This window comes from Mus musculus, chromosome 14, assembly GCF_000001635.26.
Source record: "Mus musculus strain C57BL/6J chromosome 14, GRCm38.p6 C57BL/6J".
Classification (NCBI taxonomy): Eukaryota; Metazoa; Chordata; class Mammalia; order Rodentia; family Muridae; genus Mus; species Mus musculus.
In genome coordinates, this window is record NC_000080.6 from 16,601,525 (window position 1) to 16,618,828 (window position 17,304).

Consider the following 17,304-nt stretch of genomic DNA (forward strand, 5'->3'; position numbering starts at 1 on the left):
TTAGGAAATGAAGTGATGAACAGTCCTTTATTGGAAAAATATTAGTTTTCCCCAATAGCTTATTTCCTTATTCAAAATGCTTCATGGGACATGGAGCACACAAAGGCCCTAGCGTTACTGGGGTAGAAGAGCATGGAATGGGTGCAGCTATATTCCATATTATGCAGAAGTTGTGATTCTGGCACAGGAGAGGTGGAAGAAGAAGTGTCAGTAGTTTAAGGCCCTCTGTAGCTATGTAGTGAGTTTGAGGCTAGCCTTGGCTACATATGCCACTGTGTAGTGGATAGAGTGGATAGGATGTCTGTTGAGAAGACATCTACTGTATGAGGGCAACTCTCAAACTTTGGCATTGACAGAATAAAGTGAAGGGCTTGTTAAAAGTCAAGACTCCTGAGTCCTACTTCTGAGTTTCCAACACAGTTAGTGAGATGTGTGTTAGGGACAGGCTCTGTGGGATGAGCTAGGGAACTTCACTGAGAGATGAGATGTATTAGTGGTGGGCACTGAGGGTTGAGCTAGGGGTGGGCACTGGGAGCATGTGTTAGCGCTGGAAGGTTCTTAGAAGATGCCACTGCTTGCCCAGAATGAACCATTGAGGGTTCCTGTTTGAGGTCCTCTCCATGATCTGACTCTGGGTGGGCATGTGTGAGAGGGAGGCAGGCATCTGTCAAAGTTTCTACTCCAATATGTCTGGTACCAACTTGATGATACCATACATACAAATGAAGACAAGAGTTGCAGGATGCATAGCTCATGCTGTTCTAAGAACATAGACACATATATGCTAACTCACAAATCCTCACCACCATCTTTGGAGCGGTGTATTGTATTTTCATCACTATGACCCACACACTAACTTTCCTAACTCACTGAATCCTCACCACTACTTTTGGAGAAGTGTACTATAGTATCATTATCATGGCTCATATACTAACTTTCCTAAGGTCTGGCACATAGTAGGCTGGGCAGAACCAATGAACTACACTGCCTCTATCCATAGCCCCTTTCTATTTCAATGTTATCTTCACTCTGGGAGAGTGACTACTCTCCTTTAAAGAAGAGTACCTTTTCAGAACCTCTTCTAAGAGTGATGCTAGTCACCTGTAAGCTGCTGGACACTAGCCTTGTGTCAATTGACAGAGCTGCTCACCTATCTGCCTCTACCCTGCCATCCCCGGAGTGTTTACGGCTCCATAGTTATAATTTTACAAGGGATGTGAAAAGACATGACATACAGGAAAACAGTCAGGGAAGGAATCCTGAATGAAGGACAAGAAATAAACAGGAAACAGAAAGAATGAAGCAGTAGGAAGGAGGGAGAAAAGGACAGAAAGTTCCAAGTAATGAAGATTTCTTATGAGAGCAAAACTTAAACACTGAACTTGCATGGGAGAAAGCATATATATATACACACACACACATATGAAGAAACCAGGAATGTAAATCAAAGATAAAGCCAGCTAAGAGGAGGCAATCCAGGACATGAGCAGGGAATTCTCCAGGGCCGGGGTGGGGGTGGGGGGTGGGGGCAAGGAGACAAAAGGTGCTACTAATTGAATTTAGGGCATGGTTTTTATTACTATACTTGAGCTACAGCAACATTGTTCTTTGTCTTCAGGAAACTTTGCAATCTTCTAAAATACAGGAAATGCCTTTTGGTTTTGTCCCAGTACTGGCCACTCAGTTCCTGCTTGCTTGTTTATTTTTTTCTTGAGCAAAAGAAGTCTCAACTAAAGGTTGGCATGTGGGATAAATCTTCGAGAGGAAAGACAGAGAAATAACGCAGGAGGAAGGAAGGATTCATTGCGACACCAGCCAGGTCAGGGGAATGGCCACATAGCTGCATTCCTGAGAGCACAGGCCTGCTCCCTGGCCCTGGGACTGAGAGGAGGGTCATCCTGAAGGCTTACCACAGGGCCTGTGACTCCGAGTGTTCTGTTTTAAATTAAGAGCTGGGTTCACCAAAGGGGTACAGCGTTGGGAGGAGCAGGGATGTGTCTGTTCTTCTGAGACCTTGCTGGAAGTGGTCTGTTCCACTGGGTAGGGCACAAATGGTATGTGTGTAGTTTATAGGTGGAGGCAAGTGCCTCTCCTTTATCCCTTATCACACTAGTTAGATTCTTTTCTTTGCATTTCTGTTGTTATGGAATAAGAAATGAGGGGGCTTAATGATGTGGTTTCAAAATTTGTTTTCTTATCCCAGAGTAGGCAGGTCTTTGTTTTTGAGAAAGGTCTTGTTATGGAGCCTGGGCTAGCCTCAAGAGTCTTAGAATCCTAGTGATGAGATCACAACCCTTCATCACCATAAACACCTTTCAAGCAGTTCCCATCTGGGTCTTTGTTAACTTCTGCCCATCCAATTGAAGAAGTGCCTCTCCCTGCATCCTCTGAGACTCTGTCCTTCGGTCCCGGAGAGCAGTTATGTATAATCATGTGTGATATGCAGCATGACCTTCTGTGAAATTGAAGATACTCATGAATGTAAACAGGAAGCAGTGGTTAGACGTGTCACACTCTCACCTTTAATTCCAGTTTTTAGGAAGTGAGAGAGGAGGATTACTGCAAGTCTGAGACCAGTCTGGGCCACACAGCAAGTGTCAAGCCCTTCTGAGTTAGTGTAAAAGATTGCTTTCATAAAGAAACCAAACAAGCACCTTTACTTGATGTGCCACTAAAGAAAAAAGAACCTGTGCTACCAACTACACAGGCAAGATTAATCATAATTTGGGAAATGTTCTAATGTTAACTATTATCTTGGACCACGAAACATGCCAACTCCTCTGTTAAGGTATCAGATTAACTCCTAGAAAGGAGTGACTGTGTCCCTTCCCTTACTTCTGAAGCTACTTCAAAGCAAATAGCTTTCTGTACTTTCTGAGCTAGCATGCTGACAATTGAGCAAACGGAGCTGGAGAGACTGCTGGGTCATTCAGTTGCTTGGACAGCATAGCATATTCATTCTGGACTTAACGTTTCCTAGGAAATTCAGCTCCTAGGTTCGTGTGGAATTGTACTCCTACTCTGTAGTGTTACACAAAGCTAAGAGACTTCATCTGAAGGCATGGTCACAGCAGCAGACTCATGCTGTTAGAAGGTGTCTGTAGGTCTCAGTTTAGCTGCTTTCACTATTGTCATACTGGGAAACATTAGGAGACACGCTCCTCAAGTTCCACTCTAGCTCCTAAGAAAGCACCTGACTGTAAAATAATGGATGAGCCCTTGCCCCATCCGCTCTGGCATGGGGTCCCTTTTTTATCTCTATGGCTGCTACCTGTCACCGGGTGGTGCTTAGTGCAGACAGTGGGGCGTTTGAACACACCACGACTATCTAAACAAACCATTAAATGGTAGTAAAGCAGCAGCAGTGAGTGACAGGCCAATAAATCTCTAACAACTTACATCTCCTGCCTGAGCTGGCTGCTGCAATGCCGCTGTGTTTACATAAAATCAATTTTACAAGCAATCTTAAGTAATTAGGGAGGTCACTATCATCCAGAGATAGTCTACAGCCAGTGGGGCAGCCATGTCCATCTCCTTGCTTTCTTTTGTTGATATGCCATATGGAATTTTTCTCTCAAGCTGCTCTCTGGTCTGATAGCTTCTTTATGAACTATTGAAACCTTGCTTTTTGAGGAGCCTAGCCACACTTTCTTATCAGTATTTTACAGATGAGAGACCTTGACATTTCCTGAGAGCCTAGTCTTCATGAAATTCATGGCCAGCCTTTAAAACATTTGAGGACAGACAAGTTGGGGGAGAGGAGGACATTAACATATACTAAAATCCAAAGTTAGAGATCAAAAGTAAAAGTTATGGTGTTTGTGACAGCAAAGAACATTTGATGTAAGTTCCTTTTTGATTGAAGCTTTAAGCTTTCTTAGCTCGCTGATTGCCTGTTACAAAGCTTAAGTAAAACAGATATCTTCTCCATACCAAAAACCTATTCATGACCTGGAGCACAGGCACTGGATGAAGGCAATGATTTCATTGAGAAAAAAAAAATCTCCTCTAGGGAATCCTGTGCTTGTGATTCATAAGCTAGAGTGCCATCCACTTGACCTGCCCACTAGGTAGAAGGGAGCCACTTCCCCTGCTGGCTATGCTGTGATAAATCCATACTTGCCACAGGATGCTGAGGGCTCCATCTGTTCTCTAAAGTGCTTCCATAAACTGCCTCCCTGCCAGCCATCTGCAACAGGCTCTCCTGCCTTTGTGGTGAAACCTTGTTACTGCAGCTTGATGATTCTGCAACTTCAAATACAGCTCACTTTAGTTGCCATTGCTAAGACTCAGTGCTTTGCAGCAGTGTCTTTTGTGGATGGGAACATGTCACACTGGTGGTTGACTGGGTCAGAACATGGGCTCCTTTGGAATCTATACTGCCACACTCTAGCACCCAAGTATTCATGCTCAACAAATTTTTTGAATTAAAAAAATGTGACTTGGAAAAAGTTGTAGGCAGCAATGTGAAAAAAATCTAAAATTTCTAGATATGAGTAATATGTGGGTGCTGCTTGGTTATTGGAGATCTCCATGACCAGGGCTATGCACTGAGCCCTATGCCCTGTTGCCCCATTGAGAATAAGGATTCTGGGTTAAGTTTAGGTTCTAAAACCTTTTTTTTTCTTTGCATGTGTGCATGCATGTTGCATATGTGTGGATACAGCATATTTGAGGATGCACATCCATGTATATATGTGTATGTGGAGGTAAGAGGTTTGATATATTCCTCCATTGCTCTCAACTGTGTGCATTCAAACTGTGTTCTCTCATTGAACGTGGAGCTGGCCATTTTGGTTAGTCTGGCTAGGCAGGTTGTTCCAGAGAGTCCTGGTCTCCACTTGCTGAGATTATATGTTGGCACCAAGCTCCTCTGGACTTTCCGTAGGTCTGGGCATCAAAAGAGCAGTCTTTTCTCTTGCAGGACAAGCTGTGCTGTTTCCCCACCTAGGGTTCTTAACCATTTCCCTGCTTTTTCTCATAGGTAGCTGTAAATTTGCTGGGATGTTCTTATCTGGGGAACATGATCTGACATGGAAATGTCTCCTTTATTCCACAACCTCAAATAGAAACCTTTCTGTAAACATTCCCAACCACTGATTTTTAATGAAAGAAATCACTATAAAATAGGTTAGTAAACCCTGGTTGGTTGTTTTTATGCTGTTAGGATGATCTATTTTTCATTACTCTATTTCAAGTCATATGAAGAGTATTTGGCCTGCCCCAGGCATGCCTAGTAAGTGAGATTGCCCCTGTCTTTAAGGACTGTCTTACATGACCCTCACAATCTTCTGACAGCATTTCTCTTCTGTCTTTGCACAAGTCAGTCTGGGCATTGTCTTGTCATGTTCCCTTTGCCATGTAGTTGGTCTTTAGTAAACAGGAGGAACAGTGAAGGATTAGTCAGTCCATAAATGCATGGGGCATGTTTGAGGAGAGAATTGTCACTAACACAGATCACTATTTCTCTAAACATCTGCAGGTCATCCCCTTTACAAGGCAGTGAGAGAAAAAGAGCAACCTGGAATGTTAGAAATTACTTCTGCAGTATTTCTCAACACACATATACACTCACACACAAATACACAATCACACTAACTTACACATACTTATATATACACATACTTATAATCACACATACTTATATATATACATCTGCAAATAAACACATATAAGCACACATATGTACACATTCCTCACACACACACACACATGATATATGTATGTATATCGTGTGTGTGTGCGCATGTGTGTATGTATGTATGTACATGGATACATACAAACTGCTCTCCCATGTCACCAGGCTGTTCCTAACATCCCTTGGTGTATACTTTCAATTTTTGGTTTCCCACTTCCTTTCCAGCACAAGCAGAGAAGGTATATAAACCTGAATTTCCATTTTCTCAGCAGGAAATGACAACTACAAGGTATCTACTGTAAGCCATTGGTCCCACATCCAAACCTACCTGGCACCCAGAGCCTTCGCAGTATGCTATAGAAAACATGGGTTTGCCAAACCCAAAAGCCTCATCACTATGATTACTAATGTTTTAGTTGTTCCATTTTTTGTTTGTTTTTTTAACCAACCCACTATATGGTGTGTGTGTGTGTGTGTGTGTGTGTGTGTGTGTGTGTGGTGGAATTGTGTGTATATACATTTGCATATACTGTGTATATGTTTAAGTGTGTGTGTGTGTGTATATTTGTGGAAGAAAAGTGTGAGGGCTCGTTAAGTCAAACAAAAAGAGAGAGAGTGTGTGATTTCCTGTCCTTCACAGCAGTCTTAGAGATGGAAAAATTTATGAGGAGATGTGCTTCACACATTTGTCTGTAAGTCTATTTCTACATCAAATCAAGTGCTGGGAACAGAAAGTTCACTGTTGCTGTCCATAGGAGGACCTCAGCTTCTGTGGCTTGGGGCAGATTCTACAGTCACATCATATGGGGGACTTTCTGGTCCTAAAACCTAGTAACTACAGAAAGTCTCCTTTTACTGAACTACACATTAATACCACATGGCATTGGGAGACAAACTGGTACCTTGGTTATTGATCAGACAAACTCTACTAATAGTAATGTGGTCCCTACTATGTATCAGGCATTAGGTATTTCCTAGGAAATTGATAATGAGCTCTGAGGAGTGAGCTAAATCATAGAATATCCAAGGTAGAGAGGGCAAAATCCTGCCATGTAGTGAGTTCCACATTTTAGCAATCCAAAGCTCCACTTGGGGTTTGTTTAACAGACACAATACTGTATTAAGCCTGCAGCAAAATAATCCTCTGTGAGCTAAGGTTCACAGAGCACTCCTTGTGGGCCAGGTGTGGTTTAAAGAACTCTAAAAGGATTAGCTCATTTATTCCTCATTGATCCTGAAGAAGTGTTTGTAACATTATCCTCATTTCACAGGAGAGGAAACAAAACAATTGGGAGGCTCACCAGCCATCGAGGCTATGCTGTTCAAAAAGGGTCAGTGAAGACTGGGACCCTGGGTGTCTGGCTTCAGAGAACCTACTTTGAATCATTCACTCTCAGGAAAGTGACTGGGTTGATTGTAGACAACTACTGTTCACTCTGTGGTCCACATCTCTTAGGAAATACCTGCATGCTTCTAGAGGGAGGACTCAGAAGGGTATGCATGGATTTTTCTCAAAACATGGTCATGGTGAGGAGACATGAAATCCAAGCCTAGGAAGGGTTCAAATTAGTCGCAAGCCAATTATTCATTTAATATGCATGTTTATATCATATGCATTAGCCCTATTTAGTTCAGTTATCCATCAAAGTGGTAAAAGGGTGCTTCACTACAACAATCAGTCCCAGGAACAAGGACTCCTTGCTTGATGCAGTAGTCACCATGCTCCTGTTGTGTTTCCTAGTAAGATGACGTGGTGGTTTGCATAAGAATGGTCTTTGTAGGCTCATATATTTGCAATCTTAGTTACCATAGAGTGGAACTATTTTATCAGATTAGAAGGATTAGAAGGCATGGCCTTGTTGAATGAAGTGTGTCACTGGTTTTTAAGTTTTAAAACCCCTTGCCAGACTCACTATACCTGCAGATCAAGTTATGGCTCTCAACTATTTCTTCAGCACCATGCCTTCGATGCCCCCTACCATGCCCCCTGCTATGATGATGAGGGATTAACCTCTGAAACTGTAAGTGTACTGGCTGGTTTTGTGTTTCAACTTGACACAAACTATAATCATCAGAAAGGAAGGAGCCTCAGTTGAGAAAAAGCCACCATGAAATCTAGGTATAAGGCATTTTCTCAATTAGTGGTCAATGGGGGACGGCTCAATCCATGGTAGGTGGTGCCATCTCTGGCCTGTTGGTCCTGGGTTGTATAAGAAAGCAGGCTGATGAAATGTGCAGAGAAGAGTGAGATAGAACCTGTAGAGACCACTTCCAGTAGATAGGCCTGGACCCTGGTTGAGGGATGGGTCCACCCACCCATCTCAAAGTTTTTAATGCAGAAATATTCCTGTCCGAAGAAAGAACAGGGACAAAAAAATGGAATAGAGACTGAAGGGAGGGCCAACCAGTGACTGCCCCACCTGGGGATCCATCATGTCTGCAGACACCACACCAAACACTGTTGCCATGGGCGCTGACAGGAGCCTGGTGTGGTGCTTCCTTGGGAGGTCTGGCCAGCAGCTGACCAATGCAGATGTGGATGGGTGGAGCCAACCATCAGACTGAGTTCAGGAAAGTTGGTGGGGGAGCTGGTGGAAGGGCTGGAGGAGCAGACTCCATTCAACCCCATTGGAAGAAGAACATAGGCTGACATGACCACCCAGTTCTCCCAGAGCCTGGACCACAAACCAAGGAGTACATAGTGGGATCCATGGCCCCAGATACACATGTAGCAAAAGATGGCCTTGTCTGACAGCAATGGGAGGGGAGGCCCTTGGTCCAAGGAGGTTTGATGTCCTGCAGTAGGTAGATGCTGGAGTCACGGTGGGACAGGAGAATAGATTGGGTGGAGAAGCACTCTCATATAGGCAAAGGGGAGGGGGGAGAGCAGATGTGGGATGGGGGGTAGATGGAGGGGAAACCAAGAAGTGGGATATCAATTGAGATGTAAACAAATGGAATGATTAGTTAAAAAAAAAAAAAACAAAGGAAGAAAGAAAGAGAGAGAGAAAGAAAAAAAGAAAGAAAGCCACTGAATAAGCCAGAGGAAGCAAGCCAGTAAGCATCATCTCTTCATGGTCCTTGCATCAGCTCCTGCCTTCCACAATCCTAACCTGTTTGAGTTTCTGTCCTGACTTTCCATCAGTGATGAACAGCAATATAGAAGTATAAGCCAAATAATTTTTTTCTTCCCAAATTTGGTTTTGGGTCATGGTGTTTCATTGTAACCACAGAAACTCTAATTCAAACAGTAAGCAAATTCAATTAAATGCTTTCACTTCTAAAAGTTGCTTCGGATATGGTTTTTCTTTGCTGCAATAGAACAGTGACTAAGACAAATGGTAACTTGGATCTTAAAGCAATCACACCAAGTACAGAGGTCCTATACAGGTAAGAATCCATTGATATGATAATATCAAAACTATTTCTAGTTACAAATGAACCATCATTATTGCCTGTAATGACAAGATGGTAGAGATGAGATAGCTCAGGCTACCTTATACATGGAGGATCCTGTGTTTCTTGTCCTTTTTGAAGGTTATGATTTTTCAAAGGAAGAAAGGGTGATGGAGAATAACCCCTCAAGCTTTATTTTCCACAAATATCTTCTTCAATATAGTCTTTGTGGCCAGCAAAGTGCAGTGATATGTGTTCACATTTTTCTGGCAAGCTGGTTTACTTCTCTGCTGAGTTTTCAGTAAAGGCTATTCTCAGCTCAACAAATAATTAGAGCATCTTGCTCTATATAAAATGTTGTGGTCTTCAGGGAAAACATCAGGTAAACACAAAGATGCATAAAATAACCCCAGAACCCTCCCTGTTTTTCTGGATAAAATCCTGTAGCTCTTTTGTAGGCAAAATTGTGATTAGAATGGATACTCACTGTAGCTACTGTTGTTCTGAGTACTTGAGTAGAAACTCATGCACTCTGTGGAGCAGAATCCATCCCACCGGGGAGGCTGTTTAGGGATCAACATCTGCTGTTACCTTTCTGGGTCTATTTTGTGCTATTCTTCTGGCCCAGGGGCTAACATTCAACCTTAGATCTCATGAAAGAGAGACTAAAGGTGAGAGATATTTATTCTTCCAGTTCTTTCCCAGGCTGGGCATCAGGTGGATAGTGTTAAGCCACCGAAGTCCAATAGCTTCTGTCGGTGTTTGTACTGGCTGGTTTTGGGTGTTAACTTGACACAGGCTGGAGTTATCACAGAGAAAGGAGCTTCAGTTGGGGAAGTGCCTCCATGAGATCCAGCTGTAAGGCATTTTCTCAATAGTGATCAAGTGGGAGGGACCCTTGTGGGCAGTACCATCTCTGGGCTGGTAGTCTTGGGTTCTATAAGAAAGCAAGTTGAGCAAGCCAGTGGAAGCAAGCCAGTAAGAAACATCCCTCTATGGCCTCTGCATCAGCTCCTGCTTCCTGACCTGCTTGAGTTCCAGTTCTGACATTCTTTGGTGATCAACAGCAATGTGGAAAGTATAAGCTGAATAAACCCTTTCCTCCCCAACTGCTTCTTAGTTATGATGTTTGTGCAAGAATAGAAACGCTAAGACAGGGTTGCTCTCCCTGAAATGCTCTAGCATGTACTAAGCTCCTTTTTGACTTGGGATCTCAGCTTGTCAGTGAAGGTCTGCCTTTACCAGGACCAGATGTTCTTGCAAAACTCCACGCATATTTTAAGGCTTCCTTCAATCTTCCCCTTTTCCCTGCTTAGAATTAACTTGACACAACATCCTATCCCAGGACTTATTATTCTCCATGGTTGGATCATTCCCTGGGATATGGTCTGTATGCAGGATTCTGTTTTCTACAAGTTAACTGTGATGGCTAGTCATGATTGCCGACCTGATGACCACCAAAAAACAACCCTGGGCTTATCTGTCAGGGGTTATCTAGATTGCATTGAGATAGGTAGAACTACCCTAAATATTGGTGGTTATGTTCTATAGGCTGGGGTCCTAGGTTGAAGAAAAGAGAAATAGAGAGCTGAGTAGAAGCACCACTTTCTCTCTGCTTCTTTTGAAAACTATCTATTTATTGCTATGTTTGTGCATGCACATGTGTGCACACATACACAAGTGCAAACTGGTCACAGATTATGTGTGGCAGTCAAAGGACAACTTTGTTGAGCCTGTTCTCTTCTTTTGTCTTCATAGGAGTTACAGAGTTAAACTCAAGTATCAGGCTTAGGAGGCTAGCCCCTTTATGTGCTAAGCCCTCAAGCCAGTCCCCACTCTCTGATTCTTGACTATAGATGGAATGAAACCAGTTGTCTTGTACCTTTTATCACCACGACTTTCTACCATTGTGGAAGTGCACTCAAAATGTGAGCCAAAGTGAACTCTCCCTTCCCCAAGGTGCTTCCAGTCAGATATTTTATTACAGTAACAAGAAAAGTAATTAATACTGTCTTAGTTAGGGTTTCTATTGCTGTGAAAGGACACTATGACCAAGGTAGCTCTTATAAAGTAAAACATTTCATTGGGGCTGGCTTATTGCTTCAGAGGCTCAGTCCATTATCATCATGACAGGAAGCATGGAAGCTTGCAGGCAGACATAGTTCTGGAGGAGCCAAGAATTCTACATCATGATCCAGAGGCAGTTAGGAGGAGTCTCTCATTCTACACTGAGTGGACCCTGAGCATAGGAGCCTCAAAGCCCATCCCCACAGTGACACACTTCCTCTAACAAGACTACACCTCTTCCAATAAGACTACACCTTTTAATTGTGTCACTTCCCATGGGCCAAGCAAATTCAAACCACCATAAGTCCCTTGACCAGTTCTCTGACTTTTGTATTCAGCTGTGACCCCCCCAGTGCTTTTACTTTGTCTACTTATCCTCCTTATGACTCTTCTGGGGGAATAAGTAGGATTTCAGTTTATTCATGACCTTTGCTGGTGGTGACTTGAAGTATAAAATTTTCATGGGATACCACATGTTCTTTCCTTTGTTTTCTATTGGCAATTCATCATACAGCAGCTCATTACACATATTCTCATATAAGGTATTGCACTGGCTTCTTATCTGAAGCTGCTTCAACGTGCTTTCTTTCCTCCCTGCTAACTGCTCATCACCAAGAACTGGATATTAATGCAAGACAAAAGCTTCTTTCTCTATCGGGAAAGCAGTAGAAGTTGTTGGTGTTTGTCCCACCAGTCATTGGCTCACAAGGTTTGATGGGACCAGGAGAGGTTCTCAGTCAATTCTCTGACACAGAAAAAGACAGTTTATAGTTTTCTTTCCATTATTACCCTAATGAAGATCCCAAGTTATGAAGTAATGAACTCTCTAAGTGTTGTAGAGTGTTGGGCACCTGACCTGCACATTGAGTTCTACAGATGAAAATAATCAGCGGAGCAGAAAGTATTCAGGGTATCTGAGAAAGAAAATATTATGTATCATTTATCATCCTCTTTTAAAATGAAGTGCCCCAGACTTGCTTTTTCCTGTCAGAGCCTCCTGAATAAGGGGTTACTTCTTGTTTTCTAGCTCAATGGGATCATCTCAGTAGTGCAGGGGTCTGCTTTGAACTGAATCGTATCAGTGCATACTCTCCTGACTTCCTAGATCCCAGAGGTCTGTCTGTTCTGAACTGTGTAATGTCCCTCATTGACTTCCAGACCCTCTTCAGGTATTCAGTCACGGTCATATCAATAGTCTCTGTCTGTCTGCCTGCCTGCCTGCCTGTTTGTCTCTGAAATCTCACCTGGACTACAACATTACATGCTACTTATACAACAAATACTCTAAGAATTCTAACCCTAGTCTTGACTACTCACTTTAAATCTAGACTTCACTATGTGGCTGAGTATCTTCCTTGGAATTCTGATTAGTTTTCAAACACATGCCTCCAGGGCAGATCACATGACTTTCCTTTTTACCCTGGCCTCTATCTTGCCCTATTCCTCCCCAAGTTTTCTCCACTGTTTGCCCTGTTGCTGAGGGCACAGTCCTTCTTGGGTTCTCATCTTTCTCAGTCACCATTTCCTCCTGTGAGTTTAATCCCAAAACACACTCCATATCTACCCAGTTCAGCCACTCTGAGACAGAAACTGCCATTGTCACTTGCCTGGCACAGACCACAGCTTTCTAATTTATATTTCCCCTTCTGTTATGCCCTGCTTGATAAACCTTTCTGGCAGACCCATAGATCAAGTATTGAAACCCATAGTTTATGTCTCTGGTGATTTTGTACCCAAGGTATCATCAGGTGATCTTTAGAGGTCTTTCTGGTTGACACAATTGTGGGGAATTGGTAGCACTGTCATCATGCAGAGGGAGGTCAGGGACACCACAAGCATCCTTCCATACACAGGACAATTCCCCCCAAAGGAAAATGTCAATAATATCAAATGTGAAAAGTTATAATTTAAATAGAAATTGAGACATGTTCTGCTTTCCTTTGGAATTCTCCAGGACCCTCTGCATTTACACCCCAAACTGTCTATCTTTGCCCACTTGGTCATAAGTGCTGACCAAGCATTTGGTCATAAGTCCTTCTTCTCTACTCTTACTGGTCCCTAGACTTGAAGATACCAGAAGTGCCATGGCCAGATCTTGATGAGTTTCATAACCATGGATCCTGTCAGTATAGATGTCCCTGGCCACTCAAATGATTTCCTTCACATGCCGAGTTCCTTTCCTTTGCCTGGATAGTCTGTGTTCAGGTTTGCATAGTATTTATAGGGTGACTGCTACTTGTGAGAGATGGGGGCCATTTCAGACTTTACTCACAGGGTTATAATAAATGCTCTCTCTATAAACATTTGGTCAATGAATTGACTTTATGTTTGTCCAGTTAAGCTTGACTAGCTTTGTTTGTTTTTGAGTAGCCTAAGAGAAAACTCTTTAGGACAATAACAACTTTGCTGCAGGACTAGTAATCGTTCAAACGTCATTGAACACCTTCCATAGGGTCAGTCTTTATCTCCTCTCTAAATGGGTATGGTCTTTTTCTGGATTGCAAATTTATTCATGTTTATTAATTCAATAATCAACCAATTGTGAAAGTGCTTTGCTCTTCATAACAACCAAGTTCTTGAGAGGCCCTCAGGATTACTTAACAGGCTAGAACTATCTCTAAGAATTTTAATCTGTTATTATTTCTTTGCTTATGACTTATTCCATTAATCCTGTGCTAGATTGAACGATGTCCCCCACTCCAGATTCTACATGTAAAGTCCTAGAACCTGTGCATGTGGGATAATGGGAGATAATGGCCTTTGAGGATGATGTTAACTTATTCTAGAATCTAGAATTTAGATGAGGTTATCCAATTCAAAATCAATCCTGAATGAGAAGAGTCCTTGTGAGACATAAGAGAGAGAAAGAGACATAAATGAAAAAAAGAGGATCTAGGGTAACAAGTCAGTAGAAAACCATCCTGCTCTGGCCTGACCTGGAGCTCTGAGACTCAGAAATCCCTGCCCCTGTGACTCAACATTAATGACCAAAGAGTGTTTCAGGGTTAATGGCTAAACAAGTAGAGAAATACTTCTCTCCTGCTAGCTCACTGGGCATGCTCCAAAATCCCTAAAAAAGTCCACTCTTTGGCCAGCCCATTGCTATCTGTCTTCAAATTCAGAGGTAGCTGCCATTCTTTGTTACTTCCCAATAAATCTCTTGTGTAAGGTCTTTTGCATGGTGTGACTTTGTGGTTTATTGTGGTTCCCAATTGCCAAGATTTCTTTATGCCAGAAAAACCCTTACAGAGGTTCCCATGGAGATGGAGATAGTGTTATTCTACCACTAATCAAGGATACTATGTAGGGCATACAGTTCAAGCTCACTTTTGAGGTTTTAAAACCCACCAAATCCCTGTGCTCACCCCAATCTCAGGACTTGAAATCTTAACCAATCCCCACCCTGGAAAATTCCTTTCCTGAAGAAACCCTATATATGGCAAACTTTCACTCAGTTCTTTACTGTTTCTATCCTGAGCAGAGGCAGTCACCTTCTTGTGTCTTTCCCAATAAATCTCTTGTGTGAACTTTGTTATGCTGTGTGACTTTGTGTTATTCCTTGGCTCCAGACTTCCAGGATACCTTTCCCTTCAGGGATGTAGCACTTGCATTGGGGAAAACCTTTTCTTTCAGAGCTGTAACACATTCTTCTGACTCCCAAAACTGTAGAATGAAGAGTGCTATGGTTCCATGTGTCCCTTTGAACATTTAGCTTTCACACATGGCTTTATCAAGAGATTAACCATTAGGGCCTCCTCTGTATGAGATTAGAGCCGTTATGAAAGAGGACACCTTGCCTTCAACCTTCTTATGAGGACATGACATCCACTGCCTTAAGCAGGTATAACTTTAAGAAACCATGTTGGACTGCACTCCCTACACTGCCCTCCCACTACACAGTGGCTCTTCAATTTGAGCTTCTAGCTTTTAGAAACAGGAAAAATAAGTGGCTCTTTGTAAAAGACACAGCTTGTGGCATTCTGTGATAGTAACACACATGGAAGAAGGCAGATGCTATCGTTGAAGCCTATGGAGAGAGCACAGATGTTATGGATCTGGGATTTTCTATCCCAGAACTATGGGAAAACACAATTTTGTTGTTTCAAAACACTGAGTCTGTGGCAACTTGTCATGGCAGCACAGCAGCAGCTGCAACAGCAGCAAACCAACATATTCTCCTAGGCACATGTGCCAAGTTCCCATTGGCTGCTGTCTTGTTCTTCACCCTGTCTCCAATCTGCAACAGCTTCCTTCTGCCATACTCTGTCCAGATCCACCCCCATCAAGATTGGCTGGATCACTCACATGGGATTGCTTATGCTTCCCATATGCCCAGTCTCTACATTTTAGCAGATTATCTTTAAAGTTGACCTTCTGCTAGAAGGGACTCATTTTTAAGAACTTCTCATGTTCTGGGTTAACTCATGTTCTGGTGGTAGCTTCCCACATAAGGGTGTCTTCTGAGGGGAGCACATCACCTACATTTCTTTCTCATCTTCTGCCTGTGGTGATAATCATAGAGACTGCATAGAAGAAGCAGAACTGGCTGTTGGAGCTAATAAGTTTCTTATTCTCATTCATCTGTTTACCCAAAAAGATAAAATGAATGGACCACCCAGCCAAATGCAAGTATGGAATCCTGTCCCTTGAGTTTGTTGGAAGAACTGATGGTCTCCACCAACAGTAACTTTTTTTTTGAGTCCTGAAAATATCTTTTTTTTATTATGTATTTTCCTCAATTACATTTCCAATACTATCCCAAAAGTCCCCCTCACCCTCCTCCCCCCCACTCCCCTACCCCCCCATTCCCATTTTTTAGCCCTGGCGTTCCCCTGTACTGGGGCATATAAAGTTTGCCTGACCAATGGGCCTCTCTTTCCATTGATGGCCGACTAGGCCATCTTTTGATACATATGCAGCTAGAGTCAAGAGCTCTGGGGTACTGGTTAGTTCATAATCACCAACAGTAACTTTATCTGCACTCCCAGAGACCCAGCAGAGGCAGCTAGAACACAGACTATTACTTCTGAAAGAGAATGTTTAGAAGGAGTATTTAAGGTATATGTAAGGTGTACATATTTTTTTCATTTTTAATTGCCCAACTTTAAGCTCCCCACCCCCATTTTCAAAGTTCTCTCTTTCTCTGCAAATCATGGTGCTAGCTAAAGAGTCACTTCAGCCCTTCTGAACAGAGCCGGCCTCTGTTAACCTGATAATTGTTTCCAAGCAATTAACACTTAATTGCAATTTTTATGCAGCTACTGTTTGATCTATTTTCCTTACCTCCCATTTTTCTAAGAAAATAGTAATATCAAGAGCTAGAGGGTGAAAAGTCACTCAGTAGAGGGTACTGCAGTGCTGGAAGACAATCAGCAGTAGGTTCAGATCTTGTTTCTACATTAGCCTTGCAAATGTGTCATGGTGCTTAATGGCTTTGAGCTACACTTTTCATTTGTAAAACAGAAATAACAACATCCATATTACAAGGCTGTTGCAAGTACTAAAGAAAATGGATGTGAAGTCTTAGCATATTCCTTCATACATCAAATAAATGTGAATCTAGTTTTTTTTCTCACACCTGTGGAGAGGAAGTCTGTGGTAAATAATCTGTCCTATGTGCTATGCAAGGGTCTTTATGCGTTCCCTTTCAGACTATCTAGAGTTGGGGAGAAGTAATACCAGCCAGGTAACAGTGTGTCTTTGCCCTTTTCTATACTAAAATCAGGCCCAATGATCTCTCACCTGACTTCTGTAGCTCTTGTAGAAATAGCTGTGAGGTGTGTCCAGAGGCCATCACTGGAGGAACTTAGTCACTGTCTTGCTCTCCAGTCATGTTGTGGTATTAATAAGAGCACCAGCTGGATTATTTCTATGATCCCATCCTGCAATGAGGTGGAAGGCCTCTCCTTTCCCCTTGATTGGAGCTCAGCTATGACTGTTTGTGCAGGCATAGAGCCAGGTCATTTCTTAGGTTAAGTCATAAAGAGGTATGCTGCATTTATCTTACTCTCTAGGACAAGTGTACTGAAGTTACCCTATAAGGAACTGGTTGAGATGGCTTGGTGTTTTGCAGCCATACCTGCATTCAAGCTTGGTGTCCACTTGGTAGAAGCTGCAAACTGACTTCCACCAGTTGTCCTCTGACATGCCTGCCCCACACCTACATGAAATAAATACATAAAAATGCAGTTAAAAATAAGAAA

General features: G+C 42.5%; 1 protein-coding gene across 2 annotated transcripts in view; it reads right to left on the reverse strand.

Moving 5' to 3' along the window:
- The window catches only part of Rarb (retinoic acid receptor, beta), a 651,493-nt gene that overhangs the window by 170,686 nt on the left and 463,503 nt on the right, over nucleotides 1-17,304 (reverse strand). Inside the window, exon 3 of one of the 2 annotated variants that reach the window (NM_001289760.1) lies at nucleotides 17,181-17,261. The exons of the other annotated variant lie outside the window; for it this stretch is intronic. Within the exon in view, the coding sequence (NP_001276689.1) occupies nucleotides 17,181-17,261 (81 nt within the window). The remainder of the gene's footprint in view (nucleotides 1-17,180; nucleotides 17,262-17,304) is intronic. 2 annotated transcript variants of the gene reach the window in all.